General features: G+C 36.5%; 1 protein-coding gene across 2 annotated transcripts; it reads left to right on the top strand.

Annotated features, from left to right (window-relative positions):
• The first annotated feature begins 2172 nt into the window (after positions 1–2172).
• Positions 2173–20445, top strand: LOC138700359 (zinc finger protein ZFP2-like). Of its 2 annotated transcripts, none has more exons than XM_069826939.1 (4): positions 2173–2600; positions 7593–7694; positions 7924–8006; positions 18259–20445. In XM_069826939.1, exons 1-4 carry the CDS (start codon positions 2373–2375, stop codon positions 18350–18352), a joined length of 507 nt encoding a protein of 168 aa, XP_069683040.1. In that variant the 5' UTR covers positions 2173–2372; the 3' UTR covers positions 18353–20445. The 2 variants fall into 2 exon arrangements, with proteins under 2 accessions (XP_069683040.1, XP_069683039.1); XM_069826938.1 differs by lacking the exon at positions 18259–20445 and adding an exon at positions 9342–15556.

The following is a 20445-nucleotide window of genomic DNA, read 5'->3' as shown; positions in this document are numbered from 1 at the left end:
TTTTGTTTCACGTATGTAGCATTAATGAAATAAATAAAAGAGCAATAATTGAAAATTACAAAATCATATTACAATAATATATTAGAAAACTGACAAGGACATATTGCAATCGAGTAGTAAGACAGTTTACATAATGCTTGATGACTCTCCACATTAGAATTTGGCAGATTTTCATTAGTGTAAGAACATGGGCTATTGAGTTATAGTTTTAACTATGCAAGCAAACTTTTTAAAATAGAGTAATGCAACTTAGAAGTCGAGGCTGGGGATGACAAAACACGCTGACTAAATGTTTTGTTAATCCCATTACATCTCAATTGCTAGAATGGATATATTGTTTACACATGAACAACAATTATAGTTTTTCTTTAATTATCTACTACTTAATGCCTAAATATCCTTAGCCATAGCATCATGGTCTAAGATATCGAGTCTGGAGTTCAGGGAAGAAATTGTGATCAATGTATGGGATCAGTGCCCACCTACTGTGATGAATTTGGGGAGCTATGCTACAAGGAAAAATACATTTTAAAAACCAGCTATAATGGCTGCTAACCATATGTTACTCCCAAACAATTTGGATGAACGTCTACTGAGGCATATGGACGTGAGGCCAGCAGTCAGCTGGTCAGCCTTGGCCCTTCATGGGCTGTCATTTCATGGAAAAAAAAGAATTCATTATACCTGTTTCAAGTTGACATGTACAAACACATGACATGCAAATACTTTCAAGCAAAATACTAACACGTTCAAGAATTTAATTAATGTCTGTGAAAGAGATTCATTTTGGTTTGTACTGGTAGGTGAAAGTTTGAAACAAAATAACGTATTTTCCACTATTGTACAAAGAATAAATAGGCCTGCTTTTAAACAATTTCATGGAATTGGTAACTTAATCAAAATTTTAACAAGAATTTTTTATACCGTCTGCAAAGGAACAAAATATTATTACAGTTTCTCGTTCTTCATACTTCCATAAATCATATCTGAAAATGCAATACGTTCCCTTTCAGCCGGTATAATCTCTATTTCTTGTTTTCACATCCCTATGCATAACTTAGTACATGTACCGGTAACTTATTTACTCCCGCCTTTGCTTTATGTCTCATTATGTCTTAATGATTGAATTACTTGCCATCCTGTAAAGGGTAACTCTCCCTAAATGATAATAGCTCATTAGAACAATCTCTCAATAAATAAGTAAATACCGGTAAATAAATACATAATGTAGTCTCTTTATAATTTCATCAACATAATGAATTATAGACCGTATAATTATTGCATAGAATTGGAATATATCAGTCCCCTAACTGCCCATTGTGCAACTCAAACCAAGAAATGGATTCGGAACACCTCAAAATTTGTGCTTCAGTGGCTGACCATGATAATATCTTTGGAAAATATTGGAGTGCAAGAGGTCAAATGACTTCATTTGCAAACGCCTGGCATTAGAAAACAACAACATGATGATTGAACAAACAATGGTGGGGATGTTGCTTTTTATTGTACGCAACCAAAGTTCAGTTCCCAGCCTAAGTGTGATGGCCAAAGCAGACACTACAGGTTTTTTTTATCAGGGTACTTCCCTTCCCATCTTTCATTCCACCAAATCTCTTCACCTCCCCTTAATTTCATCTATCATCTTCAATAGTTAAAAATAGGCTGAGGTAAAATCTTAGAGGTGCTATGGGTTTCTGATGTTGACATAGGACTTCCAACATATGGGGCTTCGGGCCCTGGAGTTTCTCAGGTAGTCATCTGGAGATAGGACCTAACTGCCAGGATTAAATCAGGATTGATTCGCGAATGGTACTAAAGCCACCCGTCGGACATGAACAGTTATTGCATATTAGAGCGTACAATGCGCCTGTGAGATGGTTTCGTCCCAAGTTCGACCCTAGAAAAGGCAGGAGTAGATCAGGACAGCACGTTTGCACATCTGCTTTTTATGTTAGGTTAAGTTCTTTTCAAACTGAAATGACGAGTGAAGCGTACAGTTAAAATTACTCTAACCTAACTTAACATAACATAAAAAGGAGATGTGCAAACGTGCTGTCCTGATCCACTCCTGAAAAGGCAAGCCAGGCGGCAAATTCGTATGGTATGATACTGATGAAGTTACGCCCAGAACTATGCTCCTGTAGGCAGTGACTTCAATGCGATCAAGCTGGTCGTGTCGTGTCGTGGGCAAGGGAAACGGAAACAAAACCTTCCAAGGGTTGGAATTACAAAATATAATTTTAGGGCAGGCATTTTGTCATAAATTCGATTGATTTTCTCAGTTGATAATGCTGCATGTTTTTAATTATTAGCCCAGTTAGTATTCTACTGCCCATCTATAACAAGTGCCTCGACAACCAGAGGTACAGAGGATGGATGACCAGATGGATTGGATTAAGGTTGAACCCGTCGAAATTGAAGACGATGACACTTGGAAGACGAAAATGGCTGTTGCAGAATCATTAACTGATCGAACATGTGCCTTTGCTTCACCTAAAACTAACATGGTTACCATCAAAACAGAGCCCGAAGATGCTGATACTTGGGTGCAAGGTGTACACGAAGATGTGATCGCACCTCTAGTAACTTGCGGTACTGGGGTATGTTTTCATATTATTGAGTTTAACTCTTTCAATAAAGTAATGGCAATAAGGGGAAGTTATGCATTGCTACTTATCATAATTAATTAATTTGCCAGACCAAGATGTCGGCCTAGTTCAACATAAGAGTTCTCATCGAATGGTACCGTACAGCGTTTAGAGTCCCACAATATTTTGTGAAAAGCCATTACGAATGTTATGGCCCAGGTTTAGAAATATAAGATATGGATTAGCCTCCAGAATATCACGTATTGAGGTTATGAGGGTTTGTTTCTGCATAGAAGCCTATAGGTAAATGAGAAGGCGCAACAATGATTCCTACGTTACCGGGTAATTTACCAGAAAACGTCTCTAACGTTACTACCCATAGACAAATAAAGGTACGGTCACACGTCGCTACTTTTGCAGCGCTACTTTTATACTGCAGCTGCAAAACTTGCGTGTCGTGATCCCACGTAAGCCAGCGCGCTGCACGCTACTTTTCGTGCTGCGCAACCCGAGTGCTGCAAAAGTTGCAACTGGGGGTTGCGAGTCTGTTCACACGCAAGGCGCTACTTTTGCAGCCGCAGTCATGCTGCAGGTTTCCATTTCCGTGTTGACTTCTCAATATACATTTTGTGGTTATGTTCGCATTATTAAGAAACTCATGCGAAAGCTTCCTTATCTATTATTTGCTTTTCTGTCGTATCTAGTATTCAGAAATTGACATTATTTTTACTATAAAGCTTTTAAAAACGCCTATATACTTAAATGATAACCAACAGTATATTCACGTAATCAATGTTGGCAACCCTCCTGTTTGGAATTACGCTACGAAAAATTTAAAAAATGAATTATATCGTCAGCAATTATGCTCAGACTGTGTTGTGTATTTAATAACTGTTACAAATAATTTATTTTCATCACATTTAACATTAAAATATATCCAAACAATAAAAGTATCATTAGCGCATTTGGGTGGTAACACTGGTTGCAACCGCAGCAAAAGTTTCAACAAAACCGATATAAAAAATGCTGCGGCTGCAACCCTGAGAACCCTGTTCACACGTCGCTACTTTTAAGTTGCGAGCAGCATGGAAAAGTAGCGGGCAGCAGGTTCGGCAGCCGCTACTTTTCGGGTTGCACCGTTGTTCACACGTCGCAGTACGAGAGTTGCGCAGTTTTTTGTACTGCAGCGCTGCAAAAGTAGCGACGTGTGACCGTACCTTAACACTACCTATTCGATGAATGAGTGACGTCACACATATAGCAGTCTTCAAATGATACAGTAGCGGATATTTGAGTTATTAATTGAACAGTATAGCATGGTTTTTAATAGTTACGGCATTATTTTGTATAAATAATATAAACATAGGCCTACTCACTTATTGCAGTGCAGAAGGTTGCATTTTCTGGATCTTTGGAACCTGTTGTTTGTAGCAGTGTAGGCCTATTCCTTTGATGACCTTCATAATATGTGGAAATATTTGACTTGGGGTTATTCTTCCTCCATTCCTTTGGTTTTGACGGTACATGTCCCTTTTGAAGTTGAAATTTACGAAACAGATATCTCTACAGAATACAAAATAGTCGCACACAGTTTTAATGTTTACACCAGTCTCTGATGCTACGATATTTAGTGTTGTGTCCATTAACCAGAAATGCACTAAAGTTAGACTATCTAATACTGAATTTAGTATTCTGAAACTTCGTGTTATTTGTATATGAAGCATTCTGATCTACAATTTTCACAACATAAGCAAAATGGAAAAATGAAGAAGGAAAAATCTTTCTGGTTTTACCTAGCCACTTCACTGTTTCGACATTACCACACTACATATAAGTTAGCTTCATTTCTGTCTTGACAATTATTTAATAAGTTGCACACAAAACTTCAATTCTGCGTACAAATTTTTTTCGTACAGGTTAAAGAAATTACATTTAATTTCACCAACTTTTAATATATTCAAGAATAGATCATTACGAGGTTCAAATACTGCTACTGTCACCTACTGTATAATTCGGATACTTAAATAACATATTTTGGCGGCATCTGATTATTGAAAAAAATTACCTTCAAATAAAACATATATCCCTTATGTCCTCAACTCATTTCTATGGAGGCCCTGACTTAAATGTTGATGTGCTTTAGACTGATTTTATAAAACTATTTCGTGCCTAAAATAATTGCTTTAAATTAGTTATGGGTGATTCACACAGAACTTGACAAACTGGGAAGTACAAGAATTAAAAGTGTTCCAAAAGTTCTGAAAAAATTACCAATAGATTAACATCTCATCCAATTGAAAGTAGTGTGCTGAGTAGTGAACTTAGTCATCAAATATGAATGGACATGAAAGGCAAAACAATTGAGTGGGAATTAGGATTGCAGGACAATAATGGACAGATCGGGACAATGATCTGACATTCTATAATACATGACAAATAAAGTAATATGTAGATGCAGGATTCTTCAGGCTGAGAGGCTGTGATCTATAGGGTAAATCCAACGAGCTAGAAGCTCGTTGGGTAAATCTTTCTAGTAACTTTAGGAAGCCAACTTCAGAACAAAATGTTACTAGATTTGTAATCAGAAATTTGTAAAAAATAATTCTTGATGAAAAAATAATTTTGACAGCTCTTTAAATGCTACGCCTCCTTACAGTCTTAATTTTAAAAAAATCTTTAAACATATTTGTAATCAGGATTGAACTAAATCCATTTGGGGTATGATAATATACCGGGTGTTTCGAAATGAATATTGGGGTTTTAAGGCTTTGTAGTATTTATTACATTTAACGTACAATTATAAATAATACACCAAATGAAAGAGCAACTCAAACAGTTTTGCTACAAGTACTCAATGTGAGCACCATTCGTCACACATCGAGTCGATAAGCGAGTTCTTCCCTAACCTTAATCAGTGTTTCTGGAGTAATTGTTGCAACAACTGCTTCTATTCTCTGTGTTAAGTCTGGTAGGTGAGCTGGTAGCGGAGGTACATACACACGATCCTTTATTAATTCCCAAAAGTAAAAATCGCATGGTGTAAGATCTGGTAAACGTGGAGGCCATGCGAAACAAGCTCTGTCATTCGACCCCTTTCGGACAATCCAGCAGTCGGGTACAATGTCGTTTAATCAATCGCGTACTTCCATATGCGTCTCAAAATTCCCCACACAGACGTCGCTGGAATTGCTAATTCACGACTAGCAGATTTCTTGGGGCTACACGTGAAAGATTCTCTCACTCATTTAACACACTTTCTAACAGCAGACAGAGGAAACAGTGCATGCACATACAAAACTGTTTGAGTTGCTCTTTCATTTGGTGTATTATTTATAATTGTACGTTAAATGTAATAAATACTACACAGCCTCAAAACCCCAATATTCATTTTGAAACACGGTGTACATTCTAAAGAAGTGAAATAGCCAATAAACTTGTTTGGAAAATTTTCATGATTTTGAGTGGAGTCTCCGCAGTGAATAGGGATTATAAAGAATGGACACTGAGCGAATTTTCCTGTGTTTTGTTTCTCCATGCGCCAGTGGCTAGTTCCACTTTCAAGCGCTAGAGGTAGTGTAATCGAGCATACGCTAAGATAATAGAGTTGAGACACAGGATCCAAACATCGCCTACCTCATTGCATAATCCAGTAACGCTTTGCTTCAAATAAATTCAAGTTAACAGCTTTTCCTTATTTCTCAGTGACAAACTAGTTGTAATAATAATATTTTATATTTCAGATATCATAAATTATACTGTAAAATAATATAATACATTATAAAATTAAGTATCGAATTCGTTTAATATTTGTATATAATATTATATAGGTATATGGTTTTACTTCTCGTAAGAGTTTTGTTTTTCCATTTTCAGCGCTATCAAATCATTACATATTTTAATTGTTGTTGGGGTCAACGTCTCAACTCTCATTATAAAGGAACTCTAGAGTCTAGATATTATAGTTAATGAAGGATTTTTTATTTTATGGATCCAATTTATTTTATTTGAGTACATAATGTACCTAGGTGTATTAATTATATGTGTTATATTTCCGCTGTGTTGACTGCTAGCTGGTTTGATGTTAGCGCCAACTCTAGGGAGAAAGCTGAATCTGACGCTCTAGCTGGCTTGAAGGTCATTGAAATCGGTCCGGCTACATCAAAGGTACCGACGCGAAGTGTCCATTCTTTATAATCCCTATTCGCTGGTCTTCCTTTAAAACTCGAAGATAGATTATCTTATTAAGATGTACACCTTTCATAGTTGATTACGCATTTGTATTCATCATGGAAAAATAATCCAATAAAGGTCAAAGTACATACTTAATTAAACCAGGTATAAATTGAGGCTGTCAAATGTAAAACTCACCTTATCCAGGTAAAGTGATTTGTCAGAAAACAGGAAAAACTGTTATGGATATGGACAGTTTTGCATTTGATAGTATTATTCTGAGCTCTATGGAAGAGGAATTAGACAAGATTTGCAGAAACCGACTATATCAGTAGATAGAGAGCAGCAAGAAGTACAACATCCCATATGTAACTCATTTTTTTTTTATTTTGGATGAGGCGAGTTTTGCACTTGATAGCCTCAATTATAAAATATTATTCACATATGTAATGTTATTCTGTCTCGTGTCTCACAAACATAGGAAGCAACAATATTTGATGAATTCTTCCTGTAATTGTACAGATATGCCTATAAAAATTGTCAATAATGTATAACATTATGAATTTTCCGTTATAAGTTTCTTGGCTGGTAATGATTATGAAAAATCTTCATATTACGTCCCTTTTCATCTGCAGATGTAAGATGGTGATGCAGAGACCATGGAACAATAGTGAAACGGAAATGGCAAGGATACATGGGATGAGAGGGGGATTCACGTGTAAACATTTTCTATCAAAAAGTATTTTAGAATCTTCCCAACGTCGGAGATTTCAATAGAAACTGTTGGCTGAATGAATTTAAAGTTAACTTCTAATGTGACAACAATTTTTACAGCATCTCATCAAAACTGAGGTAGAATTCACGCTGCCTGCAGACCCATTTGGTGATCTTAATTCAGAAGAAAATTTTGCTTATGTTATGAAGTCTGATATTAAGGTAAGTGATTTATAACTGCTCTTTATCTTAAATTTGTACAAGATTTGTGGAGTTTTAAAATTTCTAATACGCCAAAAAAACGCCAGTGTTCCGTGATGTCTGGTTACTTTATCATTCAGAAACATTAGTCCGCAATTCATTAAAATAATTTCCTCTCTGGAAATGATACAACATTAAAATTCTAATAATTATATAATAAATAACTGTTATTTTTCTTGTTATAAAATAGGAAGAATGCAATAACAGTGAGACAGAGGTGATCTTGAAGGATGAAATAACCACAGAGGAAGGGGAGAATGTTAACTCAGACAGGTAATTATACAGATGAAAGAATTACACCTGCGCGCACACACATAATAACTGTATAAATTAACTATACTCTGAAACAAGCCTTAGCGACCTTCTCTCTTGTGCTAGACCTATATGAAGCAGAGTTGCTAAGGCTTGTCTCAGAGTATAGCTGTTAGAGAATGAATAAATATTAGATTACTTGATTGAAGAGAATTAATATAACTAGAATTTTGTAAATATTTCGTATTATTTATAATAATTCACACATTAGACTTATGTACATTGTAGAGAAAACTGATGACAATAATTGTTAAGCGAAGTTTCTTCTTATCACATGCAAAATAATGGTAAAAACAGCCTATCTTCAAGCAATCATAAATATAATACTATTTATCAGAGCTCTTTCATTTTTCTAGTGATGCATGTATACACATTAATCTGTAAAATAAAAAAAATGGTTACTCTAGAGTAAATCTTTATCCTTAAAATAATTTTTGAATTTAAATAGTGCTCAAGAACTTGTCTGATGAAAAAAAAAAAAAAAAGGGTAATTTTCTGTCCATCACCAGAACATGTTTTATTGCTCGACAACGAAACCAAATTTCATGTACAGGGTTGTAACAGATAATGAATAATACATATTTGAATAAAATCGGGGAATGAAAAAGCAAAGCATAGATATGAACTCATTATCTCAAATGAAGGAAACTCACATGAACAATGCTAGGGTCATTTTTTTTCTTTCATTATTATTATCATGGAATTGTTTACAAAGAATTTATATCATAGGAACAGACAGTGAATATCACAAGAATTTTCCTACGTACACTTCACTCCAATGCTATCATCACTTTCACTACCAACATTTCCATTTACTGTGCAAGCCTGCAGAACTGGCTTCTAACTGTAGGGGAGAGTCGGGTAGTATCGGACATCGGGTAATATCGGACAGTGCGTTTCTTTCATCTACCACCATATGGTAGTACCTGAATGACATGGTTACGTTTCTCTATGCGACATCACAGAAACATAACCATGTCAATCAGGTACCATCATCGTGTGGTAGATGAAAGAAACTCACTCCCCTAATCTATGGTAGAGTAGCAAGGAGAAAAAAAAAGCTAACACAAAGAGTGGTAAACAAGGATGAGATTAAGGTCAGAAGATAGCAAAATTCAGGTCAGGTTAAAATCTAATAGAAGGGGGCTTTCCTCAAACCTTCTCAGATATAGTCATAATCGACAGAAAAGGTCATATTCCTCTGTCTATCTCCTGGGGACATGCCCAGTAGATAGGTCAAAAAGCACTTTTACTCATAATTTATGAGTAAGAAGATACTGTAACTTTATGTTTCAGTTTCAACGTGCGTTGTCATATTGATGGTGCAGAAGCTCATCTGTCAAAGTATAACATTCATCTGGATTGTACGGAAGATCAAATAGCAAAGTATAATATTCATGGAGAAGAATTTATGAATAAATTGGACTCTGTAATTCAGCGTCATACTAATACGCAAATCATGAGCATAAAAATCATCACCAAACGTAAAAAAGATGTGATAAATGATTGTTTATGTCAGACGTGTGGACTAGAATTTGCAAGCAAGCGCGGTCTTGGAAACCACCAACGTACTCACAGAGGAGATCAGACAAACAAATGTAATATATGTGGTAAACAGTTCGCATTTAGAAGGTATTTAAAGAGGCATCTACGCATTCACACCAGAGAGAATATCTGTAATATCTGTGGAGAAAAATTTCCAACTTCACAGAAACTAGAAGAACATAGACAATACACCGGGCATAAGAAAACTCGAAAAAGACGCAAAAAGCAACCAGAACTTTTTATATGTAAGATATGTGGTAGAGAATTGAAGACAAAGAGAAATTTACTGAGACATTTGCATATTCACTGCAGAGTATTGAAGTGTAAGAAATGTGGCAAGGAATTCACAACAAAGAGAGATCTGCTGAAGCATTTATACGTTCATACTGGAGAAAAGCCTTTCGTGTGTAGTGTGTGTGGTAAAGGATGTAGGACAGTACAAGCATTAGTCAATCATAAACGCATTCATTCAGTTGGAAAACCATTTAAGTGTGATAGTTGCGGGAAAACCTATGCAATGCGTTTGTATCTTGTTTTGCATCAACGGTGGCACACAAAAGAACTGCCATTTATGTGTAAAATATGTGGTAAGAGATATCCGAATCAATCTACTCTTCAAATACACAATCGAACGCACTACGGCGAGAAACCATATAAATGTAAATTTTGCCTCAAGAGATTTGTATCAAATGTGTTCTTGGCACAACACACACGTTTTCATACAGGGCAAAAACCATTCAAATGTGATTTGTGTGGAATTGGATTCGAGACGAATGCAACTCGTCTTACGCACAAACTTAGTCATAAAAAACAAAGGCCTTTTAGTTGTAGAATCTGTGGGAAATCTTATGTTAATAATGGTAAACTTGTAAGGCACTTGTGCCTTCATTCTGTTAGAAAGGTGCATAAATGTGGAGTTTGCGGTAAAAGTTTCTCTTTTAAAAAAGGGCTTGATCGGCATGATCTACTACATAAAGTTGAAAACTCGAGTTCATTTGTAAAACAATGAACACCCTCATCTGCTGAAAATTCTCGAGTTCATTTGTAAAACAATGAACACCCTCATCTGCTGAAAATTATTTCTAGTAGGATGACAAAGTGCTGAGTGTTTCAAAATGAATATCAGGGGTTTTAAGGCTTTGTAGTATTTATTACAGTTAATGTACAATTATAATTAGAGCTAGGATTTATATGTAGTAAGAATTATGAATGACGCCGAGTATAGTTGAGACGATGTGATGCCGGTTAAGAAGGTTTTAAGCCTAGTTGACAAGACACGAAATACAAGAAAAGTCACAAGGACTAGACAATGCAGCTTTTAAACCCCGCGCTGTTTTGTAAGTGGTGGTTAAGAGGATTAAAGACCCTTAGCGCTAACTAATAGAAGTATCATATGCAATCAAGAAATTCAATACAGTGACCATGTAAAATATCTTGGTATTACTCTTGATAAGTTATGGCACAAGCGCATAAAATCTAAGAGCTCTCTTAGAATATCTCATCTTTACCCCCTGTTCAAATTTCCTGTTCTCAGTCTAAGAAGAAAAGTTATGCTCTACAAAATGCTGATTTTACCAATCCTAACTTACGTTGCCCCAGCTTAGTGTTATATTCCAAAAACAGTCTTTCAACCTCTTCAAATTGTTCAAAATAAAGTGCTCCGAACAATACATAATTCAGACTGGTACACAACAAATGCACAAATACACTCTGATTTGGATATGACATTTCTGAAAGACTCATTACGTGAACAAGTTAAGTTTTATAACAGTGCAAATTCAAGTGAAAATCCATTCATCAAGTGTCTTGGCCAATACAATGCAAATTTCTACAAGAAACACAGAACACCAAAATCTTTTTTAAGTGAATAACATGCACTTTTCCACAACCTCTGACTTCCTAAAATCTACACCAATGTCTCTCTGCCCAATTGTTTTGACAGCTGGACGTGAACAATATTTGTGCATTATTATTTGAATTTACACTAAAATACGAAAAGGCAGAAGACATATTTGTTTTGGAACTTTATCAATAAATTGCTGTCCACACCTGTGGAGTAAGGGTCAGTGCGTCTGGCCGCGAAACCAGGTGGCCCGGGTTCGAATCCCGGTCGGGGCAAGTTACCGGGTTGAGGTTTTTTCCAGGGTTTTCCCTCAACCCAATACGAGCAAATGCTGGGTAACTTTCGGTGCTGGACCCCGGACTCATTTCACCGGCATTATCACCTTCATATCATTCAGACGCTAAATAACCTAGATGTTGATACAGCGTCGTAAAATAACCCAATAAAATACAAAAAATAAATTGCTGAATGTGAAAAAAAAAAAATACTGGAAGTACTGAATGACAAGAATGAAAAATATGAGTGGGGGGGGCATGGCTTGCATATTTCTAAACTATACTGACTAAAAATATCAGCTTTTACTACATACGAACCCTAGCTCTAATTATAATATGAAATGAAAGAACAACTCAAACAGTTTTATATGCGCATGCACTGGTTCCTCTGTCTGCGCGTTGAACGAGCGAGAGAGTCTTTCACGCATAGCCCCAAGAAATCTGTTCGGAAGGCTAGTCGTGAATTATCAATTTCAGCGACATGTGTGTGGAGAATTTTAAAGAGACGCATATGGAAGTATGCGATTGGTTAAACGACGTTGTACCCGACCACTGGATTGGCCGAAAGAGGCTGAATGACAGAGCTTGTTTCGCATGGCCTCCACGTTCACCAGATTTTACGCCATGCGATTTTTACCTTTGGGGATTCATAAAGGATCGTGTGTATGTACCTCCGCTACCAGCTGACCTACTGGTTACCACACATAAAGTCCAGGATTATAATGTCCATACCTCAAAATGTCCATGGAATAATGTCCATGTTAAATCGTCCAAAGTCAAAATGTCCATAGTTCTGTAATGTCCTCTTCACTCTGATGTCCAGAGTCAAAATGTCCACTTCACTCTGATGTCCAGAGTCATAATATCCATAGCTCTATAATGCACACTATATCCATTGTTCATGGTAGTTATAGTAACCTATGTAAAAATTTTCAAATGCAGAACTAATCAGAACTGAATTTTTTAAAGACGGAACGAAATCCTCAGTTAGTGCCATCACAGAAGGGTAAGCCACTTCTTTCTTTTCGTGGATACCTTTACCAACATCATGACTTTAATAGAGATAGGACAAAAATATATTGGCGATACAGGAACATGAACCTCCCAAGCCTGAAAGGCATGCAGCACACAAACAACGCGGTAGAAGGCTGGCACAATCTTCTTCAATGCGTGATGGCTGTACATCCATCCACTTGGCGATTTATACAGTGCCTAAAGCGCGAAGAAAATGGAATTTGCACACAAATATTGCAGCAAGAGTGAGGCATACACAAATTAAAGAGCCGGGAATGAAACGTATTTGACGAATCAAAGACAAATTCTCCAGATAGTGAGAAACTGCAACAGGTACAAAGAAAAAGGAGAAATTCTCTTAAATATTAAAAGTATTAGTTACCATCTTAAAAGTGGGGCTCCGGTTCCCGATGATTAATAACTTATTTGTACGAGTTATGGAATAAAATTTGTTTTCTATTCAAGCAGAATTTTCCTTTGAACTTGGACATTATGGACGTTTGACACTATGGACATTTTGACCTAACGGACGCTTTATATCATATGGCCTTTCTGTCGTATGGACATTTTGACCTTATAGACGTTTTATCATATGGACCTTCCGTAGTATGGACTACATACGGTGGAAGTGACCTACCAGACTTAAGACAGAGGATTGAAGCAGTTGTTGCAACAATTACGCCAGACACACTGATCAAGGTTAGGGAAGAACTTGCTTATCGATTCGATGTGTGCCATGTGACGAATGGTGCTCACATTGAGCACTTGTAGCAAAACTGTTTGAGTTGCTCTTTCATTTGGTGTATTATTTATAATTGTACGTTAAATGTAATAAATACTACAAAGCCTTAAAACCCCAATGTTCATTTTGAAACACCCGGTAGAATACATTACTGTTTTATACATGGCAGGGAAGGCTTTACTCAGGTGAGAAAAAAAATTTGTTATTGTGTAACCACGGTTGTATAGTGCAAAATCAACTTTATACTTCTTATATAGGGTCCTATGGTTTCGTTCAAAGCTAAACTTCATACCAATAGCCAGGCAACATTCAAAACATAGCATTTCTGTTCTCAATTTCTGCATGACGTCATTGTTCTACATGACTTAATCCCCACTCCATGTGACCGGTAGGAGCAGGTTTCTGCATACTATGAGATGTAAGTTACCTGGCTTTAACAATTATAATACAATCTTGATATAGAAAAATTATATGATTTGATCTTTACCTCACTTTCAATGCAAAATTGGTAATTTGAAACTGCAAGTGACTTCATATAGGAAACATTTTTTGGAGTTTTAGTAGGCTGTTTGTACGTATCTAATAAAATTAAGTAGATTATGTCCTAAATTATTACATAGGCTATACCACCTTACAGAAATCACCCAAAACTTACATAATTTAACAGGATTTTTTTTTTAAATCTGTTTTATGAGAATTGCAATAGTTCAGCGTTTCAGAATAATGATATAGTTTTGTATAATATAGTCCTGATATAGGAATTAATTTTTTCATGAAATTTCGGGCAGTGTACTGTATGGGACTGGTGCCCACTTAACGTCATGATGAATTTGGGGAGAATGAAATCTGGTTTCAAAAACCATATGACTTATATGTGATCATACTGACCACGTTACCTCCGTCCTGGTTGGATGATCTTTCACCTCTGCATGTGACGTGAGACCAGAAGCCAGCTGGCCGGCCTTGGATGGAGTGTAATGTGGTTTTATACAAAACCAGAAAAGTTCCTCAATGGCCTTTTTTTTTCAGTAGGTTATTTTACAACGCTTTATCAACATCTTTGGTTATTTAGCATCTGAATGAGATGAAGATAATGCCGGTGAAATGAGTCTGAGTCCAGCACCGAAAGTTACCGAGCATTTGCTCATATTGGGTTGAGGGAAAACCCCGGAAAAAACCTCAACCAGGTAACTTGCCCTGACCGGGAATCGAACCCGGGCCACCTGGTTTCGCGGCCAGACACGCTGACCGTTACTCCATACGTGTGGACTCCTCAATGGTAATTTATTTCCAATGATAATACGGAATTCAGTGGTAATAAGTAGATAATAAGTAATAAATTTGGTTTAGATGTTTGCTGAACAATTGCAATATTAAGGCCATGTCTCAAAAGTACATTTTCAGCTAAAGTGAACTAAATATTTTTCTAAAAAGCCGGAAGTGACGTCAGAAGTCATGATTCAAGGCTACATAGTGCATAGCAATTAAATCCGTAATAGCTAGTAAACGAAAATGTTTGCTTCATTGACGACTTGTACACTAAACAAACATGGATGCCTCATCTGAAGATGAAATCTGAAGATTCTCTGAAGTGAAATAATGTAAATAATATAATGTAGAATAACACATTAACTTTGAACATTGGCATGGTTAGTACTTTTTTTTAACAATGTTTTAAACATTATTCTAATATGTTAGGCTCTTATATTCTCCATATAATTCATAATGAAACTGCATTAGGACACTGCCTTCTTAATTCAGTGCTGCACCGTGATGTCATGGTTTTTCGGAAAATAATGTATGAAGACCATGTTTCAAGCATACAATCATGTCAAAAACTCCCTAGTGTGTAGTTTACAAGTCACTAGTGTGTAGTATGGGCTTAAACACGGCCTAATATTCTAATGAAAAACACTGTTTTGTCATTCTTTAGGATCACAGTAAATTATATGCAATATAAATATGATCTTCAAATATTTCATGACACCTGTTTTTATTCAGATTTGCGAAAAAATGCTCTGTAAAGTAAGCCACTCAGCCTGTATTTTATTAGTCTGTAATAAATAATGATAATAAACATTGTAACTCCATATGTAGATGAAATTATTGGGGATCATCAGTGTGGTTTTAGGCGTAATAGATAAACTATTGATCAGATATTTTGTATTCGACAGATAATGGAGAAAAAATGGGAGTATAAGGGTACAGTCCATCAGTTATTCATAGATTTCAAAAAGGCATATGACTCAGTTAAGAGAGAAGTTTCATATGATATTCTTATTGAATTTAGTATGCCCAAGAAACTAGTTCGATTAATTAAAATGTGTCTCAGTGAAACATACAGCAGAGTCCGTATAGGTCAGTTTCTGTCAGATGTGTTTCCAATTCACTGTGGGCTAAAGCAAGGAGATGCACTATAACCTTTACTTTTTAACTTTGCTCTAGAGTATGCCATTAGGAAAGTCCAGGATAACAGAGAGGGTTTGGAATTGAACGGGTTACATCAGATTCTTGTCTATGCAGAGGACATGACTATATTAGGAGAAAATCCACAAACAATTAGGGAAAACACGGGAATTTTACTGGAAGCAAGTAAGGAGATAGGTTTGGAAGTAAATTCCGAAAAGACAAAGTATATGATTATGTCTCGTGACGAGAATATTGTACGAAATGCAAATATAAAAATTGGATATTTATCCTTTGAAGAGGTGGAAAAATTCAAATACCTGGAAGCAACAGTAACAAATATAAATGATACTCGGGAGGAAATTAAACACAGAATAAATATGGGAAATGCCTGTTATTATTCGCTCGAGAAGCTTTTATCATCCAGTCTGCTGTCGAAAAATATTAAAGTTAGAATTTATAAAACAGTTATATTACTGGTTGTTCTGTATGGTTGTGAAACTTGGACTTTCACTTTGAGAGAGGAACAGAAGCTAAGGGTAATCATTGAATGTAGGCTTTTACGGCCGGCATCGACAGGATGGGTATTTTCTGGGCCAGAGGGCCGTGGTCTGTCGGTGATACACACAGCAGATCTCTCTGCTCACGTGTACCACGCCACTGAAGATGTCCACCAGAGTAGTGGACGAAACGTTTGGTTGTATCACCGACAGACTACGGCCCTCTAGCCCGGAAAATACCCATCCTGTAGAAGCTAAGGGTGTTTGAGAATAAGGTGCTGAGGAAAATATTTAGGGCTAAGAGGGTTGAATTACAGGAGAATGGAGAAAGTTACACAACACAGAACTGCACGCATTGTATTCTTCACCTGACATAATTAGAAATATTAAATCCAGATGTTTGAGATGGGCAGGGCATGTAGCACGTATGGGCGAATCCAGAAATGCGTATCAAGTGTTAGTTGGGAGACCTGAGGGGGGAAAACGACATTTGGGAAGGCCATGACGTAGACGAGAGAATAATATTAAAATATATTTGAGGGAGGTGGAATATGCTAGGGACTGGATTAATCCTGCTCAGAATAGGGACCGATGGTGGGCTTATATCAATGTGACAATGAACCTCTGGGTTCCTTAAAAGCCATTTGTAATTGTAAGAAAGTCGGGGAGTAACAACTAGAGAAAAAAAAGTGCGGAAAATTTTTTGGTGCCGATGGGCAACAGTCAGAGCTGGGTACAAAAAACATATTATATGCTTCCTCCCTCTCCCTTTCTCCCCCTCCCTCCCCCCTCTCTATCAAAAGGATGTCATAGTTGTTCTCTTATTGACGGCATTTCAAAAGAACTATTTCCGAATGAGAGGGTTCCAGACAAAATTTACTGGCTATTTCTTGCTCACGCCAAAATTTACGTATGTATGGGTAACTCATAACACAGCTGCAGGAATAAGTTTCGCATAGTGATTCGCAACCCAGTTGACATGTTTGTTGGAAGCTGTATGGTAGATGCCATGAGGCCCACAGCCGTATGGTTCATGCAGCAAACGTCATCAATATCCTGGGATGTGTCTATTTGCATCATGCCATGAGTCTGCATTGTTCTTCGTAGTATTTAGGTCTATTCTTGGTACAAGTAAAGGCTTTTAATCTAATTAACTGTACAGCGTATTTTTATGTCCTGAAGCTTTTCACCCCATAAAGGCTCATTCACAATGAAAATTAAACATAACGTAAGCATTAACTTAAAAATGTAAACATTATGGTAAAATCAAGAACATTCACGATGGGAACATAAACATAACCGTAAAGATACTTGGTAACCATGGAAACATAACGACTCCATTTCCTCATATTCTGTCGTATACATCAGTGCTCCACGATTGTGTAATGCTTGCAAATCACGTAAGCATAAGCATGAAAGTTTGGAGTTTGCAAACTTTCATGTTAACGTCTAACGGCAATGTTTATGTCAGTGTTTATGTGAATCATTGTGAATGATCCCATTTGATAACCTGGCCGCAAACTTCTTAAAGGCCCATTCACAATGAAAATTAAACATAACCGTAACATAAACACAGAAGTTTGCGCCCAGGCTACCAAATGGGATCATTCACAATGATTCACATAAGCATTGACATAAACATTACCGTAAGACGTTAACATGAAAGTTTGCAAACTCCAAACTTTCATGCTCATGCTTACGTGATTTGCAAAACAGAACACAATCGTGGAGCACTGAAGTATACGACAGAATATGAGGAAATGGCGTCGTTGTTATGTTTCCATGGTTACCAAGTATGTTTCATTCTTGGTGAGGTCATCGTCTATATATAGATCTTGGCCTTTTAAAATAGTCTTGTTTTTTTACTATTTTCAATTTATCTTGGAAGTTTGCAAAGGTGGAACAAAGTAAGGAACGAGGAGTTACGCAACCATACCAGCATGAAAGACGTCCTAGTCACCGCCGGGGAGGGCACGTGGTAAGGATGGACCACAGAAGATGGACGCATAGACTTACATTGTGGGATCCCAGGATTGGCAGAAGAAGAGTGGGACACCAGACGACTAGATGGGCCGATTTCTTCAAGAAGAAGGCAGGAGCAGAATGGACGAGCAGAGCAAGAGACAGACAGCTATGGAGAAATCTAGAAGCAACCATCCTCAGTGTGTAGTGTGGTGCGAAATAAGGAACTTACAAGTGCATATAGTGTTTAGATTAGTACACAGAAATGAAGAAGTGCAGCTCACCTAACGAGTGAAGTCTACTGAGCCAAGCCCTGTCAATCAGGAGCTCCTTGCCCTTATGGGATCTAGCAGGCTAAACATTATTTATTTATCTTCTTCTTCTTCTTCTGCACTTCACGGTATAGGCAAAATGCCTGTTCCGTCCTCACAGCATATCTCTCCATCTCTTCTTGGGTCGTCCCACGTCCCTCCTTCCAATCGGTCGGTACTGATACAGTAATTTTGGTAGTCTCGAATTGCTCATCCTATCTACGTGATATAACCAATTATTACAGTAGCTTTCAATTTGTTCGTTTATAGAAACTGTCTGCAATTCTGTTCTAATTTCTTCATTTTTAACTTTGTCCATTAGTGTACAACCTTTGGTTCTCCTTAGAAATACATTTCTGCACTTTGAATTTTTCTTTTTGTACTGTTCGAACTTACCCAGACTTCACTTCCATATAATAACGTTAGGACTGCCATTGTTTTGTAAAATTTCATTCTAGTTTCTTTTCTTGTTTTATTTCTTAATGTCTTATGGATGGTGCTGCATATCATTTTAAATCTGGACAGTTTAGTGTCTATGTCTTTTAAATTTCCTGAGTAGACACTCATTTCGCAACCTAAATATTTATAATTGGACACCTGCTCCAAGGGTTGTTCATCAATTATAATTTTTTATCTTATTTGCATTTTTCCCAAGAAGGCCATGATTTTTGTCTTACTTTTCGAGATTTTAAAGTTATAGTTCTTCGCTATCTGATTTAATATATGGAGAGAGTATTGTAAGTCATTTTCGGTTTTCTGTATTAAAACCACGTCATCTGCATATAATAAAATATTTATTTTTCTTTCTCTGTTTATTTTTATGCCTGGGTTAATAATGAGTTTCCATTTTTGAATAATGTCATTCATATAAATATTAAAAAGGGTTGGCGACATGCTACACCCTTGTCTAACTCCTTTATTTACTATTATTTCTTCTGTTCTGTCATCCCCTGTGTTAATGATTATTTTAGAATTTATATACATATTTTTCACTACATCTATTAAGTGTTGAGGGTATCCTTGTTCTTTCATTATAAACCATAACTTTTTTTATTTATTTATGAATTCCCGAATATATGGAAACTTGCATTTCAGGGAATTGTCTACAAAGCTCTCTCCTGATGCATAATGCAAGCAGACAAATGCCGCTATGTGAGTCATACAGCCATGCACACAGCATCCAACAAACATGTCAACTGAGTTTGGAATAAACTGCATACAGCACAACCTCGATAATCCGAATTAATTGGGACTGGGTGTAGTTCGGATTATCAAACATATGGAGTTACACTACCTCAGGGACCGGGAATTCGTATTGTAAAGAAACCTACTACAGAAACTAAGACAGTGGAAGAAACTAGGCTCTCTCAGACAGGCTGTTCCCCGTCACTGCTGACTACCTGAACTAAATAAAAAGAATGTACAATAATATAACACAAAATAAAAAAGTCGCAGAAATCTAAGTATTAAGTATAAAAATAAAACAAACTGTTAAATTATACAGAACAGTGGAAACAAAATAAATGAAAATATGTTGTTCCAAGTACTGCTAGTCAGACATAATTTTTCTCTCCTTTCCGGTACTATACAGGCTATTCCATATCAAATCGACCGAAATATAGAGAAAATTGACCTTGCAATTTTTAAATACAATGAAACTTTTTCTATCCGTAGACAACTGTGATACAATGCTTTGTGCAAAGTTTGAGACATCAGAACTTCAGTGTTTAAATTAAAAATATTTAAATTTATCGTATTTTCATAAAATTAGCAACTTTAAACTGTTGTGGCTCCGAAACCCT

This window comes from Periplaneta americana, chromosome 5 (genome assembly GCF_040183065.1).
Source record: "Periplaneta americana isolate PAMFEO1 chromosome 5, P.americana_PAMFEO1_priV1, whole genome shotgun sequence".
Taxonomy (NCBI): Eukaryota; Metazoa; Arthropoda; class Insecta; order Blattodea; family Blattidae; genus Periplaneta; species Periplaneta americana.
Note: the sequence above shows the minus strand (reverse complement) of the source record. Positions and strands in the feature narration are given on the sequence as shown.